General features: G+C 37.2%; 2 protein-coding genes across 3 annotated transcripts in view; both read left to right on the forward strand.

Moving 5' to 3' along the window:
* LOC134649000 (CD63 antigen-like) overlaps positions 1-16,184 on the forward strand; it is a 72,392-nt gene extending 56,208 nt beyond the window's left edge. The window contains exons 2-6 of one of the 2 annotated variants that reach the window (XM_063503688.1): positions 10,618-10,803; positions 11,427-11,591; positions 12,068-12,271; positions 12,606-12,697; positions 15,978-16,184. In XM_063503688.1, coding sequence (XP_063359758.1) covers positions 10,618-10,803; positions 11,427-11,591; positions 12,068-12,271; positions 12,606-12,677 — 627 coding nt within the window. In that variant the 3' untranslated portion in view covers positions 12,678-12,697; positions 15,978-16,184. The remainder of the gene's footprint in view (positions 1-10,617; positions 10,804-11,426; positions 11,592-12,067; positions 12,272-12,605; positions 12,698-15,977) is intronic. The other variant, XM_063503689.1, reaches the window with a different exon arrangement.
* Positions 1-21,992, forward strand: part of LOC134649163 (uncharacterized) — a 194,956-nt gene that overhangs the window by 116,225 nt on the left and 56,739 nt on the right. The gene's annotated exons all lie outside the window — the stretch shown is intronic.

Raw genomic sequence — 21,992 nt, forward strand, 5'->3', positions numbered from 1 at the left:
AAAGTATCCGGTGTTACATATACCTATATACTATATCATAATACCTTATAAACTATAAAGGAATTATATGACAAAATAATGTTTAATGGTACGAGGGGCGTTCAAAATATTCTCGGTATTGATATCTTACGACCTCTTCTAAAATTTCTTTCGTTACTGGCCGCTAAGGTTTATTCATTGACATTAAAAAAAAGTATAATTCGAACCGAGATAGTCTTTTGTTTTTCTGCAATTGCTGAACAAACATGAACATCCTGTGCGAATTGACAATGTTAACTAAATTAGAACATCGATGCGTGATAAAATTCTTGACAAAACAGGGTAAAAATCAAAAAACCATAAAAGAGGAAATGGATTGTGTTTACCGTGAGTCTGCTCCTTCTTTATCTACCATTCAAAAGTGGTCAAGCGAGTTTAAACGCGGAAGGGAGAGTATTGAAGATGACCCTAGACCTGGCCGGCCTGTAGTAGCTACTTCACAAGAAAATATTGATAAAGTGGAAAAACTTATATTGGAAGATGGTCGAGTGAAGGTAAAATCTATAGCACAAGTAACCAATCTCTCTATTGGTACCGTACATGATATTATACATGACCATCTTAATATGTCAAAAGTAAGTGCAAGATGGGTTCCGCGAATGCTGACTCGGCTTCAAAAAGACATGCGTGTAGCTTGTTGTTCCGATTTTATTGACCTGTGCGGTGAAAATCCTGATGAGGTGCTGCAAAGAATAGTTACTGGAGATGAAACCTGGGTTCATCATTATGACCCAGAGAGTAAACAAGAGTCCATGCAGTGGCACATTAAGGGTTCAGCTCATCCCAAGAAGTTGAAGGTCATCCCTTCAGCTGGCAAGGTCATGGCCACGATATTTTGGGATTGTGAAGGAGTATTACTAATCGATTATAAAGAAAAAGGTGTAAATATCACAGGACAGTACTACGCTAACATTCTACGTCAATTAAAGGATGTAATTAAAGAAAAGAGGCGAGGAAAGTTAACCAAAGGTATTCTGCTTCTGCATGACAACGCCCCCGTCCATACTGCTCATATTGCCAAGGCATCTATTGTTGAACGTGGGTTTAAAACTGTTACTCACCCACCGTATAGTCCGGACTTAGCCCCCAGCGACTTCTTTTTGCTCCCCAATCTTAAAAAGGATCTGCGTGGAAATAAATTTTCTGACGATGAAGCATTGAAGGCGGCAGTGGAGGAGCATTTTTACACGAAAGATAAAAAATATTTTTACGAGGGATTAAAAAAAATAATTGATCGATCTTTTAAGTGTATGAACATAGGGGGGGAGTATATTGAAAAATAAAAATATCAAACTTTTCGTACTTGTTTGTTTTCATTCTCATACCGAGAATATTTTGAATACCCCTCGTAGTTCAAATTATAAACATTCATTTATCTCAAAAACTATGCGTCGTAGCAAAAAAATTGACTGAAAATTCAATGCCCCGTTTGCATAGTAAGCCATCTACTTATATTCCACAAATTTTAACGTTAAGGATCAAAATCAAAACTCAAAATCTTCAATTAAATTGCGAGACCTGGTTATAAATCATAAATATCAATTTATCTCTGAAACTATGCGCCGTAGTGAAGAAATAATGAAAATTAAGGCACCCTTGAATACTCCAACCAACACATATCAAGACCCACGTGTTGACATATTCTGCCTAATTCCCACATGTGTGTGGGTAAGTAAGTAGCAAAGAAGTTAATAACTACAGTCACGTATCTATTTATTAAGAAGAACACGTGTACTTGATTTTGTTAACTGAACATTATTATGCCTAGCTGTCGGTGGCATGGTGGTTAAATACTTTGAATTCTCGACCAACTGACGCATATATTCTTATGATTACACATTGATATTATGTCCATTTAATTACATTTATGGGTCAAACTAACCTAAGTTTAACTGATATGCAATTAGATAGCCTATAATCATAATCATCATAATATTATTAATAAATGATGCAGGTACTCATTTAAATTAAATAAAAATGTTACCAGTACCATATTTCTTACGTAATCCATTAGAATTTCGTATAGTTAATTAATTATCTCCAAGCTCAGAATAAGGGTCATGTTATCAGTTATCTCACTAAATCAATAAGTAATAGCAGTAGGCGTGTACTTACGTTCTGCACACTTCTGAAGTGTAAAAATAACAACACCTTGAAGATATTTATCCATTTATTTTCTTGTCTTCTTCCAATTTACAATAATCTCTTCTCTTGACAACCGCCTGCTAGCACGACTCAACAACCAAAAAGAGCTGTCCGCCAAGTGTCTTTCTTTTTATACCCAACCAATAACAGTCTTCAATTTCAAACTACCCTTAACTTTAAAAACTTATTAAGTAGGTATGCTAGGTCTTATTTCAAACTACCCGTAACTTTAAAAACGAATTAAATAGGTATGCTAAATACCAAAAACCCTACACTACTTACAATAAAATACTTATATAACAAGTACTTATAATAAAATTTAAAACGAAACTAATCTAAATTAAAAAAAAACATCTAAAAAAGGCCCCAGTGGCATTGTGCCAAAGATGCTGGCAGCATTCCCTCGTTGAATGGCAATACTGATATCTAAAAATAATAATTAGATATAGTGTGTCAAAGGTCTGTTTGATTTCAAACATAGACAGAGAGAATCATACTATCTTTGTTTAACATTAATACTAGACTAGCACCCAAAAGAAAAGGATGAGTATAGTTTTTTTTTGTTCCTATTTACTGACAAGGTGACAAGATTTGGTTGACCCAGTATAACAACGAAGGTGATTCTTCCAGGCTCCAGACAAACCACCATGGCGAAGCCCCTCTCCCTCCCCTCTTTCCCGGAATTGGGTACTTTCCACTAGGTAGGTACTTAAAATTAATTATTTCACACCGTGCACGAAATAAAGCATCAGATAATTATTAGAAAAATATAGATAGCAGTTATTTTTAAATACTATTTCTATTTAATAAATTGGATTGAAACATAAAAAGGAGGTGAGTTGACCGTGACGTTTTCATATAAATTCCATATTAGAAAATCGTTTTGACAGTTCTAAAAAAGAAGCTGATTTGACTCTTGGAGGATATAATCAAACGGAGACGCCATGTCTGTAATTTTCTGTACAAAACAGTCTGCCGATTTTTGCGGGGGAGGGGAACGTCAAATGTATGCGTAACGTAAAAATAGCCATGTCAGATAAACGTCAGTCCATACATTGTGTATGACCGTTGGCCGCCTATTTTCGACAGAGGGGAAAGCCTGTTAATGGCTACTCCGTTTAGTTGTATCCTCCAAGGATTTGACTAGTAGGAAAGTAGCCAATTTGGTTATAACCAATGCAAACGCCTGCCACTCTTAAGGGGCTCCCTGGCGCTAATGGCCTTCGATCTAAATCCCTTCATTTTCTAGTATTTTTTGTAGCTTATAATATTAATAGCAACGGCTAGCAATAGTAGCAATACAGTATCCCATATTTACAAAGTTCATTGTTTACGAGATATTTGGCATCAAAGTTGAACAATTTTACGCCAGAAAACTGTTGGTTTTCTGGGCATAACTTTTGTGTTAATTAGTTTAAAATTGCAGTCTCTGTCCATTTTTTAGAGACGTCAAAGATGAAACCATGACAGTAGACAATGTTTTGCTATTAATAGTCTCAAAAGAAACGTACGTTCCCATAACCCGTAAACAAGTCCCAAAGCTACCGAGTCCGAGCCGACATTTAACCCGTTCGCCGCTGAAAGGTTAACAGCCGGCGCGGGTTAAAAATAACCCAATCGACGCAGCGAAACCAAACCTTGTTGATTGGGCTAATAAACTCGCTGAGTGATCTCGGCTTTTAACTGGCCTTATTAAAATTTGTTTTCTATTTTGGATGATATTGATGATGATGATGGTGTTTTCTTAGAACGTAGATAGCCGATCTTTTCCAAGAAGCTTGTGTGGTAATGCGTGCCTATAAAACTTTGTGTATACAGAAAATAGCTGTGACACACGGACAGACGGATGGATAGACATGACGAAACGAAACGATTTGCGAGGATGCGTAGCGAGAGATGTGTTTAATAACCAATAGAAACACTTCACGCTGAGTGAGGGTGAAGGTAGCTAAATGAAGTGATCCTATTAATTTTTAACCAACACATCCCTCACATCTCTGGTGGCGACGCAGCCTAAACGTAGGAATAAATCTACGGAATGACCGCTACCACTGACCTACTTCAGTAATCTATCTAATTGAAAGAAATAGGTGTCAATTTTCGATATCACTTATCTCGTCTAGTTCTAGCGGGAATATGACCTAGCTTCGTGACAGCATTTGTTTAGCACTAGCCGTTCTAGATACATGCCAAAATATTGATGACTTCGTCTAACATTGAAACATTTAGAAAGTTGTTATTTCAGCAATTTGAAATTTGTTGAAGGACCAGTCACCAGGGACCCCTTCCCTGGGTTCAAAACGAACTGAACACAATTTTATTCACTACTAGCGACCCGCCCCGGCTTCACACGGGTTAACAAATTATACATACACCTTCCTCTTGAATCAGTCTGTCTAGTAAAAAAACCGCATCAAAATTCGTTGCGTAGTTTTAAAGATCTAAGCATACATAGGGAAAGACAGCGGGAAGCTACTTTGTTTTATACCTACTATGTAGATGTACTACTATGTAGTGATAAACTAAGAACATGTGCTGTATATTCTCGTAATATGTGCATTATTATTGTCATACTCAGAAAACTTTTTCCGTTTGCCTGTGTATAATTTGGCGAAGTCGTTATATGTTCGAAGCCCCAATCTGCTGCAAACCGCTTAAAATCTCTGCTGGTATACTGCGTGCCATTATCACCAGGGATGTTGCGAACATCCGCATCCGCATCCGCAACCGCGGAACTTCCGCATTATTTTCAACATCCGCATCCGCATCCGCATCCGCATGAAATCGATGCGGAGCTTATGCGGATGCGGATGTCGAACAAGTCGGCCCAGGAACGTCATAGCGGCGGCGTAAGTGCTAGGTAATTTCGTCATTACCTATAACGAAATCGTCTAGATCCAGAAAAGTCGGCCAAGTTACTGTTTATTAAATATGACGCACCTATATTCTTGCTCAAATACTAAACGTTACGTTTTTTTTTAATAAAAAAATACTAAAAATGTAATATTTGACGTTTTCTAAGTACCTAATCTTGACATCCGCATCCGCATCCGCATCCGCGGATGTGAGCCTTTAAATATCCGCATCCGCATCCGCATCCGCGGATGTCAAAAAATCTGCATCCGCAACATCCCTGATTATCACTTACTACTTTTTCTGGAATTCCGTATATATATATATATATATATATATATATATATATATATATATATATATAATATATACATATTATGTCTATTTCTACCAGACAGATCTGACGGACTTATATGTACGTATATCCCTAGCTATTTACTTAATTTACTGTTTCATTATATTCATCTATCTATAGTAAGGGCCAACCCACACTAGCGCCTTTAGAGCGTCGGCGTCCTGTCAGCCCCATGGAAAATGGCGTCCCTGCGCAGTTGCGCCAACGTTGCGTCGAGCAGCAGCCATCCATAGATTTGACTAGACGCCGACGCTCAGGAGACGCTAGTGTGGGGCGGCCTAAAGCTATCGGTGTTTACTACACTATATTTAACAATTACTACTCCTAACCAATCTTTCAACTAGAAGTAATAAATTTTACTACTAACACCAACATAAAATTGCAGAATGATTCAATCAACAGATCAACTGACCTCGATATCCCGCATATGTCTGCATTACGTAATGGATACAAACTGCCCTTATGTTATCTCTCTATCCTCCTCTATACGCGTGAAAAGGACGAGAAATCTTAAGTTGCACTAATCCATAAGGTTACAAGTACAATTGTGAATGGGTACTAAAATACCCTTTTAATCGGTGGACTAGTAGCGTAAAGACCGTATTCCAAATGCAAAGTACCATGAATCCAGTGTAATTCTTTACCACACTTGCTCATGCAATGAAAATGGGTTTTTTTATTGTTACTAACTGGGTCACAGTCATACAAACTAAGGTTACCTATGTGTAGATTCATATATTATTTGTTTTTGTTATCAATTATTGAAGAAAATACCCTAGGTGTAGGATCATATTCGCCCAGAAAGTTGCATGCTTATAGTAGAAAAAGTACGGATAATACGCCTAACCTATCCGGGCATGTGATGTGGACGGATAGGTAAAAGTGACGAGAAAGGTATTACGAATGAATGTAGAGAGAAGGAAAACCGAGGAATGGTGGATGGACTGTGTGAAAGATATGATATGATATGAATCGAACACAAGTGAATGATGAGATTATGGGCGACAGAGAAGCATGGAAGAAAGAGAGATGCTGAGTTGACCCCTAGTGAAAGGATAAGGGCAAGCAAATTCGTACTTATTGCTACAAAATAGATTTGCCTAAGCGTTTACTCGTTTGCGATCGATAAACGATGGGATGAACTGGTGAATTTTAAAAGATCACAAGTGACTTTGATTTGTGATCACTTAAGACATTATTAAACTGCACAGTTGCGCATTTGTTAAGATGGAGTTACTTCTGTGGGTATGCCATTTGAGATGTGGCATTGTTGTATTGAATAATTTGCTTTACGTCCTTTATAGGAGATTGTTTGCTATTTTTGCAGAAAATATCAAATAAGATATACAGAGTCGACCCTGTAAAACCTACGAACAAAATTTTTTGGTGTAGGTACTTTATGTAGGGGTATTTTGTTAGTCACCTCTCGAATATATATATTACTAGCTGTGCCCGCGGCTCCGCCCGCGTGGAATTCGGTCTGTGTCAGTAAGCTAATTCATCCCTAATTTCTCTTTCTCTCCCCTGGAGGCGGAAATTGAAGTAAAGTTGACAGATGGATACGATTAGCGGACTGAAGTCCAGATAAAATATTTTACAATTAGGTAGGTACCTACCACTAAACAAAACTACACTCCAAAACCAATAGTTTTTTTTTCGCCCTTATTCCAATATTAGACGTGATTTAAACGACACAGAGTAGTAGGTGTATAACGGACAATACATTACTACTTTTGTATTTTTACGTCCTTGACTGTATATACCTATCCAAATCATGTCCATGGCAAATATCACCCAATTCTGTCCTCCAGTCAAATCAGTCTAAGCATGAAAAGTTAAGAAATATACACATAGAAATTCGTACTTCCTAACAAACTTTCGAATTTAGGTCTAATATTATTTAATAAATAACACTTAAATTAAAAACTTATAATTAAAAAATTTGGCCTAAGTCGTAGTCGCTTGGTAGGGTGCCCAGAATGCCATCTTTATCAAAGTAGGCTTAATTCTTAAAATCGTATGAAAAACGCGAGCGCAGCGAGCGCGAAATTTTTTTTGATAGAAAAATAAGTCAGATCAGCCGCAATGGTTTACGTGAAATTTTGGTGTGGATATCTAATGCGAAAGCCGAAGGCCGAGCTCCATGTAGGGCCGAAGGGCCGAAGCATCCAGACTGTCAGTGCTTAAAAACAAAACAATAGTATAAGTGTTTAAAAAATGCGAAGGCCGAAGGCCGAGCTTCGCGTAGGGTCGAAGGCCCGAAGCGTCCAGGATGTCAGTGCTTAATCACAGAACAATGGTATCAGTGTCTAAATGCGAAAGCCGAAGGCTGAGCTCCGCTTAGGGCCGAAGGCCCGAAGCGTCCAGGATGTCAGTTCTTAAGTCGTAGTAGTAGTCGCTCGGTAGGGTGCCCAGAATGCCACCTTTATCAAAGTAGGCTTAATATTAAAAGTAAAAAACGCGAGCGTAGCGAGCGCGAATTTTTTTGATAGAAAATAATTGAAAGGCTATGTCAGGGACACAGCCGTAATGGTTTACGTGAAATTTTGGCGTGGATATCTAATGCGAAAGCCGAAGGCCGAGCTCCATGTAGGGCCGAAGGCCCGAAGCGTCCAAGCTGTCAGTGCTTAAACACAGAACAATAGTATGTGTCTAAATGCGAAGGCCGAAAGCCGAGCTTCGCGTAGGGTCGAAGGGCCGAAGCGTCCAGGCTGTCAGTTCTTAAGTCGTAGTAGTAGTCGCTCGGTAGGATGCCCAGAATGCCACCTTTATCAAATTAGGCTCAACCTTTAAAATCCTATTAAAAACGCGAGCGTAGCGAGCGCGAAATTTTTTTGATAAAAAAAAATGTAGAGAAGCTATGTCAGGGACACAGCCGCAATGGTTTACGTGAAATTTTGGTGCGGATATATAACGCGAAAGCCGAAGGCCGAGCTCCATGTAGGGCCGAAGGCCCGAAGCGTCCAGGCTGTCAGTCAGTGTCAGTGCTTAAACACAGGACAATAGAATAAATTGCAAGTTCCAAATTGTTTGACATTTACAAAGACATATAATATTTAAAAGCTTTCGCGTTTTGAACACATATCAACTCACATTTATAGACGGGCCTATCTCGAAATTTATTTTATTACCTTTATTTACCGACGTTTCGACTTCGACACAGGTTTCACTGGTCGTGGTCGCGGCTAACTGATGTCCCAACAAAATGTCAAAACAGAGATTTGTGCAACTACCCGACGAAAAGTGTATGAAAAAGTTTGGGGTAGACATCATATTTTCAAACCACCCACTTCGCATAATGTTAATTATTGTCAATAGACCCGCGCTGGACCCGTCTATAAATGTGATTTAATATGTATTTGTAAAGACGTTTGACATTTACTAAGAAAAATTTTTTTTTTTTTTTTTACAAAGTACATACACAAAAAAAAAGTTTGCACCACTTTCTTAAGTTAGCGCCATAAGATTCAGGTGCAAACATAACTTAATTGAGTGTAGTGGCCACCCCCCCTGTTAGGGGTTGAATTTTTCTAGCCTAAAATAGGGCCAGGGATTTTCTTGACAGATTAGTAAAGTTTGCATCAAAATCCATTCAGCCGTTTTCACGTGATGCGCGGTCAAATAAACAGATAAACAGACAAACAGATAAACAGACAAAAATTCTAAAAACTGTTGGAACGTGTTCTGTTATCGATTCTAAGTATCCCCAACCAACTTTTTTTCGAATATCTTCCATGTACAGACTTTCGACCCTCTTCAGCTTTATTATATGTATAGATATCGTAAGAAACAATGCTTAGAACGTTAATAATGGATGATAAATACATATTGTATTAAGCTACATTTCCAATTAATGACATCATTTGTATATTATAATTCCCTATTCCCTCATTATAAGTTGCGGGAAATATGAGATAAACAATAGCTTAATGCACAAAATGTGCAGATATTTTATCAGGATTATTCTCTGGGGTACAAGTATTTTCAATATTTTCATAAATTTGGGCATTTGGTAACCGACGATTTCTGCGATGACGCTGATATCGAGAGGGAGCGGAGGGCCTTGGCCGTGAGGGCCAATATGATAGCTCGCAGGTTCAGCCGGTGTACAGCGCAAGTAAAAATAACATTATTTCGAGCGTTCTGTACATCGCTGTACACCTGCAGCCTGTGGACTCGATACACGCAAAGGGCTTTTAACGCGATGCGCGTACAATATAATGACGCGTTCAGGGTACTGTTGCGGCTGCCTCGGTACTGCAGTGCGTCCGGCATGTTCGCTGATGCTCATGTGGACGGTTTCCACGCGACACTGCGCAAGCGCTGCGCCGCGACGCTCCGCAGGGTGCGCGACAGCCGCCACAGTCTCCTGGCCGTCGTGGCTGGCAGGTGGGACAGTGGCCTGATAAGGCACTGGTCCTCTCTGCATTTATCTTTAGTACCTAAGATAGTTATTTAAGTTTATTTTAAGTTAACCTTAGCTATAAGTATTAAATTTAAAATTTAAAAATTTAGATTAAGATGTACTAACAAAATATGGACCATGTTTGTCTGAATTAAATGCATTTTATTTTTTATTTTTTATTTTTTTATAAATATGTCGTTGTCTTTATCAGGTTTATTTCTTTTACGAAACAGTACCTACTTAGTCACGTTTATGTTGTGTTCATTACTTTTCATGAATTAATATTAATATATTTTTAATCAAAATCTCTCCCATTTTGCTGTGCCGTAGTCGGGTAAAATAGTAGATTGTACAACAAGGGCATAAAGTGACCCATTTTCACCCGAGGCAATTTTTTGAGACGAGGGTAAAAATGGACATTTATGCCCTTGTTGTACACTCTGCTTTTCACTTCGATTGCGAGGAAAATATACATACAAAAATATCCAATATTTTAGGTTATTTTCCCGTATTTATTCAAGACTAAAGAAAATTTTATTCGGGCCGGTCGGGGACGCGAGGCACACCGGGCGGGAGCGCGCCGGTGGGGCGCTGGCGCGCCGCGCCGGCAAGGCTGGCAGTTTGTATGACAGATTTTGGACTTTATTGCAAGGTCAATAAGGGTCGCTATAGATGATTTTACTTTATGCTCTAGAACATAATAAGCAACTTTATGTCGTCTACGTACGACATAAAGGTGCACTTTTTGAGCATGAGAAGTGAAAAAGACTATAGAATCTGGAATTTCGTATAAGGTCGCTTATCTTGCTCCCTTTCGCAGCTGATCGGCATCGCCATGGTGGGCATCGGCGTGGCTGTCGTGCTCAACTGGCAGGTTGTGAAGGACGCCTCCCGAGGCCTCAACGTGGCCCCCTGGCTGTTCATCGTCATCGGGGCTGTGGTGTTCCTCATATCGTTCTTCGGGTGCTGCGGAGCTATTCGCGAGAGCCACTGCATGGTTGTCACGGTATGTGTAGTATTGTGGCATTATCATAAGGTTTCATTTCGCCTGACATCTGCTGGTCGCACTGCACTGCTGGATGCACTGTACAGTTCACACACATGCACAGTTAACCTGATGGCAGTGATGGCTAACAGTGACAGCAACTGACCTTAATTCAAATTGGGCCGGCGTAATCTATTCCGATATGCTCAAGGGTTTAACAGCGTCCTAAACCATTTCTAGAAATAGGCATTCTCCAAGAATATTTGAGCGAAAGTAAACGTTTAATCGTAACAACAGTGAATAACAGTTTTCAACGATCATTAAGTAGCAAATTCGGGGTACACCTTTTCAACAATCATAAAGTAGCAGATTCGGGGTACACCTTGTATTAGGTATTATCACTGAAAGTCTTAAATTATCGAACAGGCACTACTATCAAATCCAAATCTATATTTAGTTTCATTTTACAGACGTAAGTATCTGCTTGATAAAAAGTAGTTTACTCTTGGTATGTTTGTTGGTAATTGGTATTAATGCACGATACTTAACTTCTTAGAATTATTACGAATGACGACGAACGAATGAGATACCATTACCGACTCTAGTTTACGTTTGTAATAACTTTTTATTGTTTCCGTTTCCAGTACGCGATCTTCCTGATTGTGATCATCATCGTGGAAGTGATCCTGGCTGTGTGCATCTTCGTGTACGCCGACAGCATCAAGCACGCGCTGAAGACCGGCATGGACAGGTCCTTCGAAGAGGGCCGCTCGCTAAGCCCTAACCCCTTCCACCAGATTGAGCGTCAGGTGATCTATCATTACTTTCTAGACTCAGAGTTAAGCTGGCACCGATTTGACAATGACGTTTTTGTTGATCATAAAATTAATGTTATTAAGCGCTGGTGGCCTAGCGGTGAGAGCGTGCGACTTGCAATCCGGAGGTCGCGGGTTCAAACCCCGTCTCGTACCAATGAGTTTTTCGGAACTATGTACGAAATATTTGATATTTACCAGTCGCTTTTCGGTATAGGAAAACATCGTGAGGAAACAGGACTAATCCCAATAAGGCCTAGTTTACCCTCTGGGTTGGAAGGTCAGACTGCAGCCTACGTCAATTCTTGGGATTAATTGTCAAGCGAAACCCAGGCTCCTAAGAGCCGTGGAAAAATGCCGCGACAACGCGAGGAAGATGATGAATGGAGCAAATAGAATTAATGCTTGACTTTCTCAACATACTCTGGATGTGAAACTCTTTAACAATTAACAACATTTGTCAATTCCAGTTGTCCTGCTGCGGCAAGACCGGGCCCATCGACTACAACGTCCAGGCCGTCGCCAACCTGCCCCCAGAATGCTGCGACCAGGGCTCCCAAGTCTGCTCTATCGTCAACGCCTATTCCACCGGTTGCACCACCAGAATGCTGGACTATTACGACAAATCGCACAAGGTCATCGCCGGAATCACTATTGGAGTCGCTTGTGTTGAGGTAATTTTTCACAGACCAAAATGTGGCTTAGCAACTTATGGTCAATGAAAGGCGAAGCGGTATGAGGAGAACTTAAATAAATGTCACACACCTCGGTAAATGATGTTACCGAGGTGTGTGACATGGTAGCATAAACTGATCAGGTCCATATTTAGCTACTGTCACCACACGGGATTGTTACGCCATTTAGGGTCCTAGTAAAATTGGCTGTTCCATACTTACGCTGCGGAATGTCCAACTTAACTAAAACCCTACATGGCGTAACAATCACGGAGCGTGACCGTTTCTGTACCTACCTCTTCTTTAACTTACCATTTTTTTTTCTCATTTCCAGGTTGTAGGAGCGCTTTTCGCCCTGTGTCTCGCCAACTCCATAAGAAACATGGACAGAAGGTCTCGCTACTAATATTTTGTACATTAAAACTGGTACCTATTATCACAATTTATTTTTGTTTTGACTTTTTAACATAATTTTAAGCGGGCTGTGTACTGCATGACTGAACCACAGGAATCTGAGACATGTTTAGTTGTTTTTTTAAATGTTTCCAAAAAATTAGTGTTGCCAGTTTAATAATCAGAATATTTCAACTAAGCGTGGTTCAACGATGTTCTATGTTAAAATAACGGACGTAATTTAATATTTACTATTAGAAATGCCGTTACAAATGGCTTCGAAATCCTGGTAAGGATCGCTTTTTTCGTATAAGGCTTTATACTAACAACTTGCGCAATTAATAATAAAATAAGGTCGATTTTTATCGATAACCAGTAGCATATATTGTCCATGGATTATCAATATTTAAAATAACAAATCGACCTTAAATTAAGTATAGTCCTCGAAGCGGGGGAGTAACTAATAAATGCATTTAAGTGGTTTGTAATGGTGTTGTATTTAATGACAATCACTTTTAACTTAAGGTCTAATAAAAAGGGTTTAAACAGAATGAAGTTAGACATTAACATGCACGGTTCGTCTGTGAATTACGTATAAATCTGGGGAAAACGAACGTTTATTTGAATTTGATAGGATTTAACAGCAATGCATTATTTAGATCAAAAGAAATCTATAAGTAATCGATTATAGAATATAATTTATAATTATTTATTTCCCCAAATTTATAATAATAAGCCTTCACGGTCTGTATGTTGCAAGTGCTTTGGATGTTTTGCTAATAACTAAAGCTATAAACCTGTTAAATATTTGTCTTGTAATCAATTAATAGTTGGTAAAAAGCGTTATGCAAGAGGGGAGCAACGAGTCAGTGTAAAGGCTTCTACAAACGTTGCGACAAATGACATCCGATTCTACCGATCGGAGCAACGAATTCAATCGATCGATCAAATGCCGCAATGTATCGTAAATCGTATATGATTATTGGTGACGTTTGTAGAGGCCATAAGTGAGCATTTCGATGTTTACTCGGTCAAGACTGATGGCGTCACTGACCTTGAAGATTGCCCCTGCCTGATTTGTCAGAGGGCAAAATGTCTACGACTCTCGAAATGTCCCTATTTGCATATGTCACCGTAAAATTGTAAACACTCGTCAGTTTATAATCTCGCTAGTTAAATTATAAACTGACGGTAAGGAGATTATAAACTAACCTAACCTAACCTACGTTAGATTATAAACTAACGGGTTCATAATCTTACGGTGTCATATATAAGGCCTAGAATATATAGCCTTTGGTGTATTTTATATGTCGCTACTATATTATGGACTAGTCCAAGAATCTCGAATACTTAAGTATTTTTTATTACATTTTGTAGTCAATAAGCATTTATTTCAAAATCGTGCATATTGCACTTCTGTAATGATTGTGATATGTCTTAAAAGAGTTTAATATAAATTTATCTTTTTGTAACACCTTTATTCCTGATGTTCAAATTATCACATGTTTATGGCAACGTAATTTTGAAGCGTACGCAATTATTTAAGACACAGTTGACATTTGGTTATCACAAAATAATATTAACCTAATATGATGGTCTCGGTCTCAGTCGGTTTTTAGGGTTCCGTAGCCAAATGGCAAAAAACGGAACCCTTATAGATTCGTCATGTCTGTCTGTCTGTCTGTCCGTCTGTCCGTCTGTCTGTCCGTCCGTATGTCACAGCCACTTTTCTCCGAAACTATAAGAACTATACTGTTAAAACTTGGTAAGTAGATGTATTCTGTGAACCGCATTAAGATTTTCACACAAAAATAGAAAAAAAACAATAAATTTTTGGGGTTCCCCATACTTCGAACTGAAACTCAAAAATTTTTTTTTCATCAAACCCATACGTGTGGGGTATCTATGGATAGGTCTTCAAAAATGATATTGAGGTTTCTAATATCATTTTTTTCTAAACTGAATAGTTTGCGCGAGAGACACTTCCAAAGTGGTAAAATGTGTGTCCCCCCCCCTGTAACTTCTAAAATAAGAGAATGATAAAACTAAAAAAAATATATGATGTACATTACCATGTAAACTTCCACCGAAAATTGGTTTGAACGAGATCTAGTAAGTAGTTTTTTTTTAATACGTCATAAATAGCCTAAATACGGAACCCTTCATGGGCGAGTCCGACTCGCACTTGGCCGCTTTTTACTCAATAGGGCACTCAACTTCAACAATATATAATATTTTGTTACTAGTTAGTAGCCTGATTCGATAGGTACTTATAATGCGACATAAAATAGTAGAAATTAAATGAAATGGAACTAAAAAATTCCATACTAAATTGTTGCCATGTTAAGCATTTTATGTCAAAACTTGAGCAAAAATGTGACAGTTAGGTACGTAGGCCCACGATTATTTTCTACAATTTTTTGGCGGACTATAGCTGTGTATGTAATATAATTATGATTTTATTCTATGGTCATACTTTAAAAAAACCGTTGTTAGTAGGGCAGTATTTCCAAGACGCAGTGGTTCAATTTACTGGGACGCGGACGTGGGTATAAAAATTAAGTAGAGGAAAGCCTGCCTGATATCATTAATTAGTCATACCCATTCGTATCGTACCTATACTACGTGCCAAAAATACTCAGTTTTGCATATTATATCTGCAAAAAGTGTGCCTTGCTGTATTTCATTGACAAAGAATTTTATAAATTCAATAAACTAATATGTGTGACTCGTTGGGTTTTGATTTACACCTGTATTATGACATTATATGCCCTAAACTAAACAATGACAACGTTGTAGGCAGATAAATATATAGGTACTACATATTAATTTACCTAAAACAGAGAGTTAAACACTAAAACTTTCTGCAGAAATCAGTTGGGATTGTAAAACACCCCATGATTTGCCTGCTAATTTGCCATTATTATTTTGGGATCATCCTCTGAATAGGTAACTTATACTTTTTTGCACAAATCGGTTAAAAATAGGTGAGTTCGTTCGTTGTAAATACATATTAATATTTGTATTGTTTGTTTTTAATAGCATGTTTGTTCAATAAGTGTCATACGTATGTACCTATACTATTATTTTGTTGTAATGTTGTACAAAAAATATTGACAAAAATGTTACTTTAGTTTGTTGGTACTTGGTTGGTAAAAAATTGGTACTTTAGGTGGTTGTTCATTGTTTATTGGTGTTGTTTTTTTTGTTGGCACTATTGGTTGTGGTTATCTATGGTACCAGTGATTTTTAATTTCGCTTTTGTATGTTTACAAGTTTATCTTCTTTTTCTCACGATTATTTATATTTACAGGTACGCCTAAAACGAAGACATCACGAAACATTCGAATAAGAACAATAAGGGATATTTACGAAAGAAACTCACCACACTATGTTATGTACAAGTTAATTAAGTTAGATAACTGTTAAAAAAGCTAGAACGGTCAAGTATGACCAATTAATTAAATGTGTCATTCCTATTGCCTTTATTTACAAACCTTTTGTACTTTAGTATATATACGGTGTAACATAAATATTCCTAATTAATATCCACTTTAATGCATCCTAATATTCCTATCCTCCATACCAATATTATTCTATTATTATAAGTAATTAGTTGTGTATAAATATCAAAACCATTTAATGCAACTTTTAAACGCACAAGTTTTATAAACATTTGTTTTGAGGCAAATAAGTTTAGTAGAGGCAGTACGAATGATACAAAATATACGCCTACCCTTTAGAATAAACAATGTTTAGTTTTTGAGATTGACTGAAATAGTGCCAGGATTAAATGTGTACTGTAAAAAGGTGGCACAGATTCCGTTTTACTGTATTCCCTTTTAGAGAATAATTTCTCTACGCAGTCTGCCGACCATAGTTAATTAATGTATATGTACGCAACAGACTTCTATGGCGTTTATTACGAATCTTCCGTTTTTGTTGACCAGCACAGGTTTTATTTTTATTTTGACATGAATTTTAAATATAAACCACGTTCTACCTTCATTTGATTATCTTTTGTTGCATTCAAACAAATTGTTAAGTTTAGTTAAGAAATTGTTTGTAGTTTTACATTACTGTAAGAACTATAATAAAAGTATTTTCATACTATTCAATGTTGTACGTCCAATTTACAATACTTATATTTAAAGTGTTAAAATTTATATGCATTTCTATTATAATGTGATTTAATAGGTGTTGCCTTACTAGCATGTATATAAATAGTTATTTTATCGTATCGGGAACAAGTGTCTGTGTAACGTGTTTTGAATCTCGTGCATTTCCAATGATATCGCTTTTGTGAATGATACTGTACTGTATGGCGAAATTAAATTTTCTACTATTAATCAGGTTTTTTTTTGTATTATTATACTTATGCTATCCGTCCCTAAGTACAAATTCTACTTAACACCTACACTTAACACCCTATTTCTCCTTAACGAGGGCAAGAAGGGTTGACTATTCAGATTGGTCTTGAGCTTTTAATTTCACTTTACTGCAATATTTTTTCCCACCTTGATCCGGAGTCACAGATTATATAATAGTTCTCAGAGCTCAGAGTTTTTTATAAAGGATTAATTCCACTTACGCATCTTGGCTCCAACTCCAACTGCCGACGTTAGTACTTATTGCTTGCCGCGCGTGCACTAAGATTAGGTACTTATAGGCCTGAATGAATGATTGTTTATTTGTGGAATACTTATGCATACCCATAATCAATATAAGGTTACAAGTACAATTGTGAATGGGCATTAAAATACCCTTTGAATCGGTGGACTAGTAGCGTAAAGACCGTATTCCAAATGCAAAGAACCATGAATAACGAGATCCAGTGTAGGTAATTATTTTTCACCTCAGCAGCTCAAACAAGGGTACTTTGCTACTTAAAAACAGTGAGTGAGACAAAATGAGCAAAATGGGATTTTGCTCACTGTTTTTAAGTAGCAAAGTAGACTTGTTCGAGCTGCTGAGGTGAAAACTTAATTGTTGGTATATCTTAAGAAAACATGAGTGAATAGGTAAGTGATGAAGAAGGAATACATTTTTCGGGTTCTCTAATATGTTCTCACTGCTGAGGTGAAAAGTTTTGTGAACTACACGAGATCAAAGTTGAAAATATTCCCTACATCTAGGAACTGTAGATCTTTTCTTTAATAATTGAAAACAAAAACAATATCTGAATCTGCACATAACCTTAGTACGTGTGACTTTAGTGACCCAGTTAGTAACAATAAAAAATCCCATTACTCATTGCATGAGCAAGTGTGGTATAGTTATTTGTACACAAGAGATCAAAGTTTGATATTTCTTCGAGTGCTCTTTTGAGTCCCTTAATCTAATTTAGAATCTTGAGCGTAGTAAGGGACTCAAAAGAGCACTCGAAGAAATATCAAACTTTGATCTCTTGTTGTTGTGATGCGGGGATGAAAGTCATCTAACGAGAAAGGTATAACGAATGAATGTGGAAAGATGGAAGGGAAAAGGAAAACCGAGGATAACGTGGATAGACTGTGTGAGAGATGATATGAACCGAACACAAGCGAATGATGAGATTATGGGATTATAAATCATTTTCCTCCCTCCATCGATTGCTTAAAAATTCTGAACTTTTTACACGACTGCCCAAACAAAAAGAGTGTATTGTTTTTAAGTCTTGAATCAGGACAAACAATAATGCATACTCGACTGTCTGATAGATGGCGCTTCCTGGTGCATAAATGACGCTAACGATGTGTTCCCTTAAATTGTATAGAAACAGTTTTTTTTTGGTTTTGTGAGTCACGATGAATGATGAATTTTTGTAACGCGTTCTCGCAAATACCAGCGAGAATTACGCGTTGAATTTAATGTGTAAAGCCGGACCAGGAATATAATAATATGATCACGTTCCTTGTTGCGGAATTTCACTGGTAGCATACTGGTAGTGATATAATTCTCTTTGGTATAGACCAAATCTCTATTTTTACATAATTTGATGTATATTGACTGCTACTTGATTGCTATAATAAATTGTGTCAGAATATTTTCAATTGTGTTAATATCCAGAGAGGAAAATGAAGATTACGTTTGTATGAAAAGGCGATTTCGCGTGAGTCCTCCACTTTCCGTCTTGACAACCGGCGCGTATTTGATGGGTGTAATGATGTGCACGTGCACCTTTTGGGGATTCACGCTCGTCAAGTCTTACAGTAATAACATAATACTAATCTATGGTCAAGTCTACCGAGTGCACTGATCTTTGTGTGGCACGGAAAAGGAATGGAAAGCGTGGACCGGTCCAGTATCCCCTTCAAGGGTTTTCGAAGTTATTTTTACTATTTTTCGTAAGGTTTTGCATTGTAAGGATTTGTAGGAACTTTTAGGGCGACAGCGAATTTACCTAAAAACTGGTTGTAATACTTAGGTATTTAAAAAACCTTTATTAGAAAAAAATAAAGTTATAATTATAATCACGAAAACAAACTACAAGACAACACCGCCATCTAGTTAATGTTGGTGGACTTGAGTTGCTACTGCCATCTAGTATGCCTTTGTACAACTAATTTGGTAGGTCGACAGTCTATGGAAGAACCCATAGATGTGGGAATGTGTTGGAACCATAGAAGATAGGATCCGTGCCTCCGTGAGGGACAAAACATGTGCAACGTGACACTATGATTGGTCGAATTTATTTGTTGCCCACCATATTCCATACTAATTTATGGTGGGGAATAAAAATAAAAGTGAGACTGTGACAAGGACAAACAATAATAGCGCTTTCGCTGCTACTCCTACTGAAAGATACATAAGACTATCCCGTTCCCCCCTCCCTCCGTTCACCCCTCATGCCTGGTCCAGTTAAAATACCCACCACGCTGTAGGACAGAAATTTATAAACGGAATGCGTATTATATGTGTATTCTCGTTTACAACAATCTACCAACAGAAATTAGGAATCTTGAAGGCAAGGATATCATTTGTACCCTTAGAATTTGGCTCCAAGATCATTGTTTTTACAACTTAAAAGAATTTTGGAATTATAAAAACATGATGACATGAAAAATGTACCTATTGATTTTTAATTTTTTGTTTTCTTATTATTTGGCATAATTTTAATTTGACATTGTTCTTAAATTAATGTAAATGTATTGTGTATAAGTGTATATAGCTAATTAATGTACTTTGTAAATACCTACCTACTTGAATGTTGTAGAATGTAGTTTTAAGAATAATTTGCATGCTGTCATGAGATAGCGGATCAAGGTGGATCATTACTAACATAAAACCTGTAACTAAAGCTTTGGATTCCTCCGAAAACGGTGCCGTCATATTACGGCCGCTATATAGCGTTGACTGACGTCACTAGAACGTTGTCTATGTAAACCATAGAATTAATATGACTAGAACAACTGTCAATCTTCAAAAGTGCGACCAAAAATGAAATGCAAGTGTGTGCGTAAATTGTCTATGTGAGATCGAAAATAGTGATGTCATGTTACAACATATTAATAATCTGTCGATGTTTGATTGCTTTATCGACTACTTTTTCAAATGTGTTATTTTAAACGTTAAAATTCTACGACATTATGACGTATAAATAACACTTGCACTGCGTGTACTATCAAAATAGTTGCAGACTTATCTTAATGTAACTCTTACTGTGTTGGAAAGTGAAGTTTAAATTTACCGCTAAACATGAGCACCTTCAAAAAGGTATAACAATCGTTATTATTTGAAGTCGGTTATAAAAGCTAATATCTTAATGATGTCTTGTGAAGAAATAATTACATAGCTATTAATATACCGACAAGTTATCGATACTGTCATATCAACATTTTGTCAAGCCCTATCGTAAAGTAACAGGTTATGTTTTTACACAATAGTAGTTTATGCAACAGTGATATAATAAGGGTTCTTAAAATTCAAGGGTCGAAGTTACAAAACGAGACGTAGTCGAGTTTTGTAAAAAAAGACCCGAGAATTTTAAGAACCAATTATGAGCTGTTGCATACATTACTTTTTCTATGACAGCTGCAGCAAAAAAAAAGAGTTATTATTAAAAAAAAGAGTTATAATTTAAAAAAAAATTGAGTTATTATTTAAAAAAAAAAGAGTTATTATTGTAAATGAAAACATACCTCTTTCAATCAAGATGATCGGAACTTGTATCTTTAAAAAAAATAAAGCAGTTGTATTATACTCATAAGATGACTGCTAGCAGTCATCTTATGAGCCTATAGACAAATCATTCAAATGACATTGCTTTAGATATCACTGTCAGTCATTTAATTGACACATTTAAGTGCTGGAGTAGAAAAAATATTTTAAATTATAGACTAATATGATAAAATATTAGCACACAAAGGAAGAAAAACTTATAATGAACTTTATAAACCGGCTTCTTACACTTTTTACGCTGTTAATTTGACAAAATATCGTTATGAAAATTTCGCTAGGAATATCATAAATCCTCTGAAATTAGTGTTTGCTTGGATTATTTGGCACTGTAACACTGAAATCCGGCACACTACAAGACACAATCTTCACTGAATTACTTTATTTAATACTTTTCGTCCTAATCCGTGTATATTTTTCAATTTGAAAATTACTGTGATACGCTCTTGGCCGTCCGCGGCCGTCGTCAAAGTCAAAAGTGGTCACGTTTTCTCATTGGTAGTCTGATTCTTTCGCACTCATGGTATGTTCATATACGTGATGGCTTCCCTTTCGCACACTTCAGCTGTCTGTCAAGCGCGAGCGCGAAAATGACAAGTCTGTGGTTTTATTAGATAGCGGTGACGCCATTTTGAATAAATGACACGAGATTTGAATAAATGATTCCGTACTACGATTATTTTCCTCTTCTGATGATATTTCATCCTCTAAGTAAATTATAGATGATCAAGCAAATCTTGTCAGTAGGAAAAGGCGCGAAATTCAAATTTTCTATGGGACGTTATCCCATCGCGCCTACATTTTTCAAATTTGCCGCTTTGACCTTGGTGGATGACGGTGTGTTATGACGCCGTGGTACTTTCCACATGTCGCCACCGTAAAGACGGCCGTCTTTTGCTGCCGCTATATGACGGCCGTCATATGACGGCACCGTTTTCGGAGGAATCCAAAGCTTTACCCTTTTTCTGCAAATAAATATGAATATGAATACTAGATTCATGGTGGGAACTATACTGGGTCAATCAAATCTTGTCAGTAAATAGGAACAAAAAAAACTATACTCATCCTTTTCTTTTGAGTGCTAGTACTAGTGTTAGACAAAGATAGTATGATTCTCTCTGTCTATGTTTGAAATCAAACAGACCTTTGACACACTATATAATAGGAACCA

The sequence above is a fragment of the Cydia amplana genome, chromosome 6 (genome assembly GCF_948474715.1).
Source record: "Cydia amplana chromosome 6, ilCydAmpl1.1, whole genome shotgun sequence".
Taxonomy (NCBI): domain Eukaryota; kingdom Metazoa; phylum Arthropoda; class Insecta; order Lepidoptera; family Tortricidae; genus Cydia; species Cydia amplana.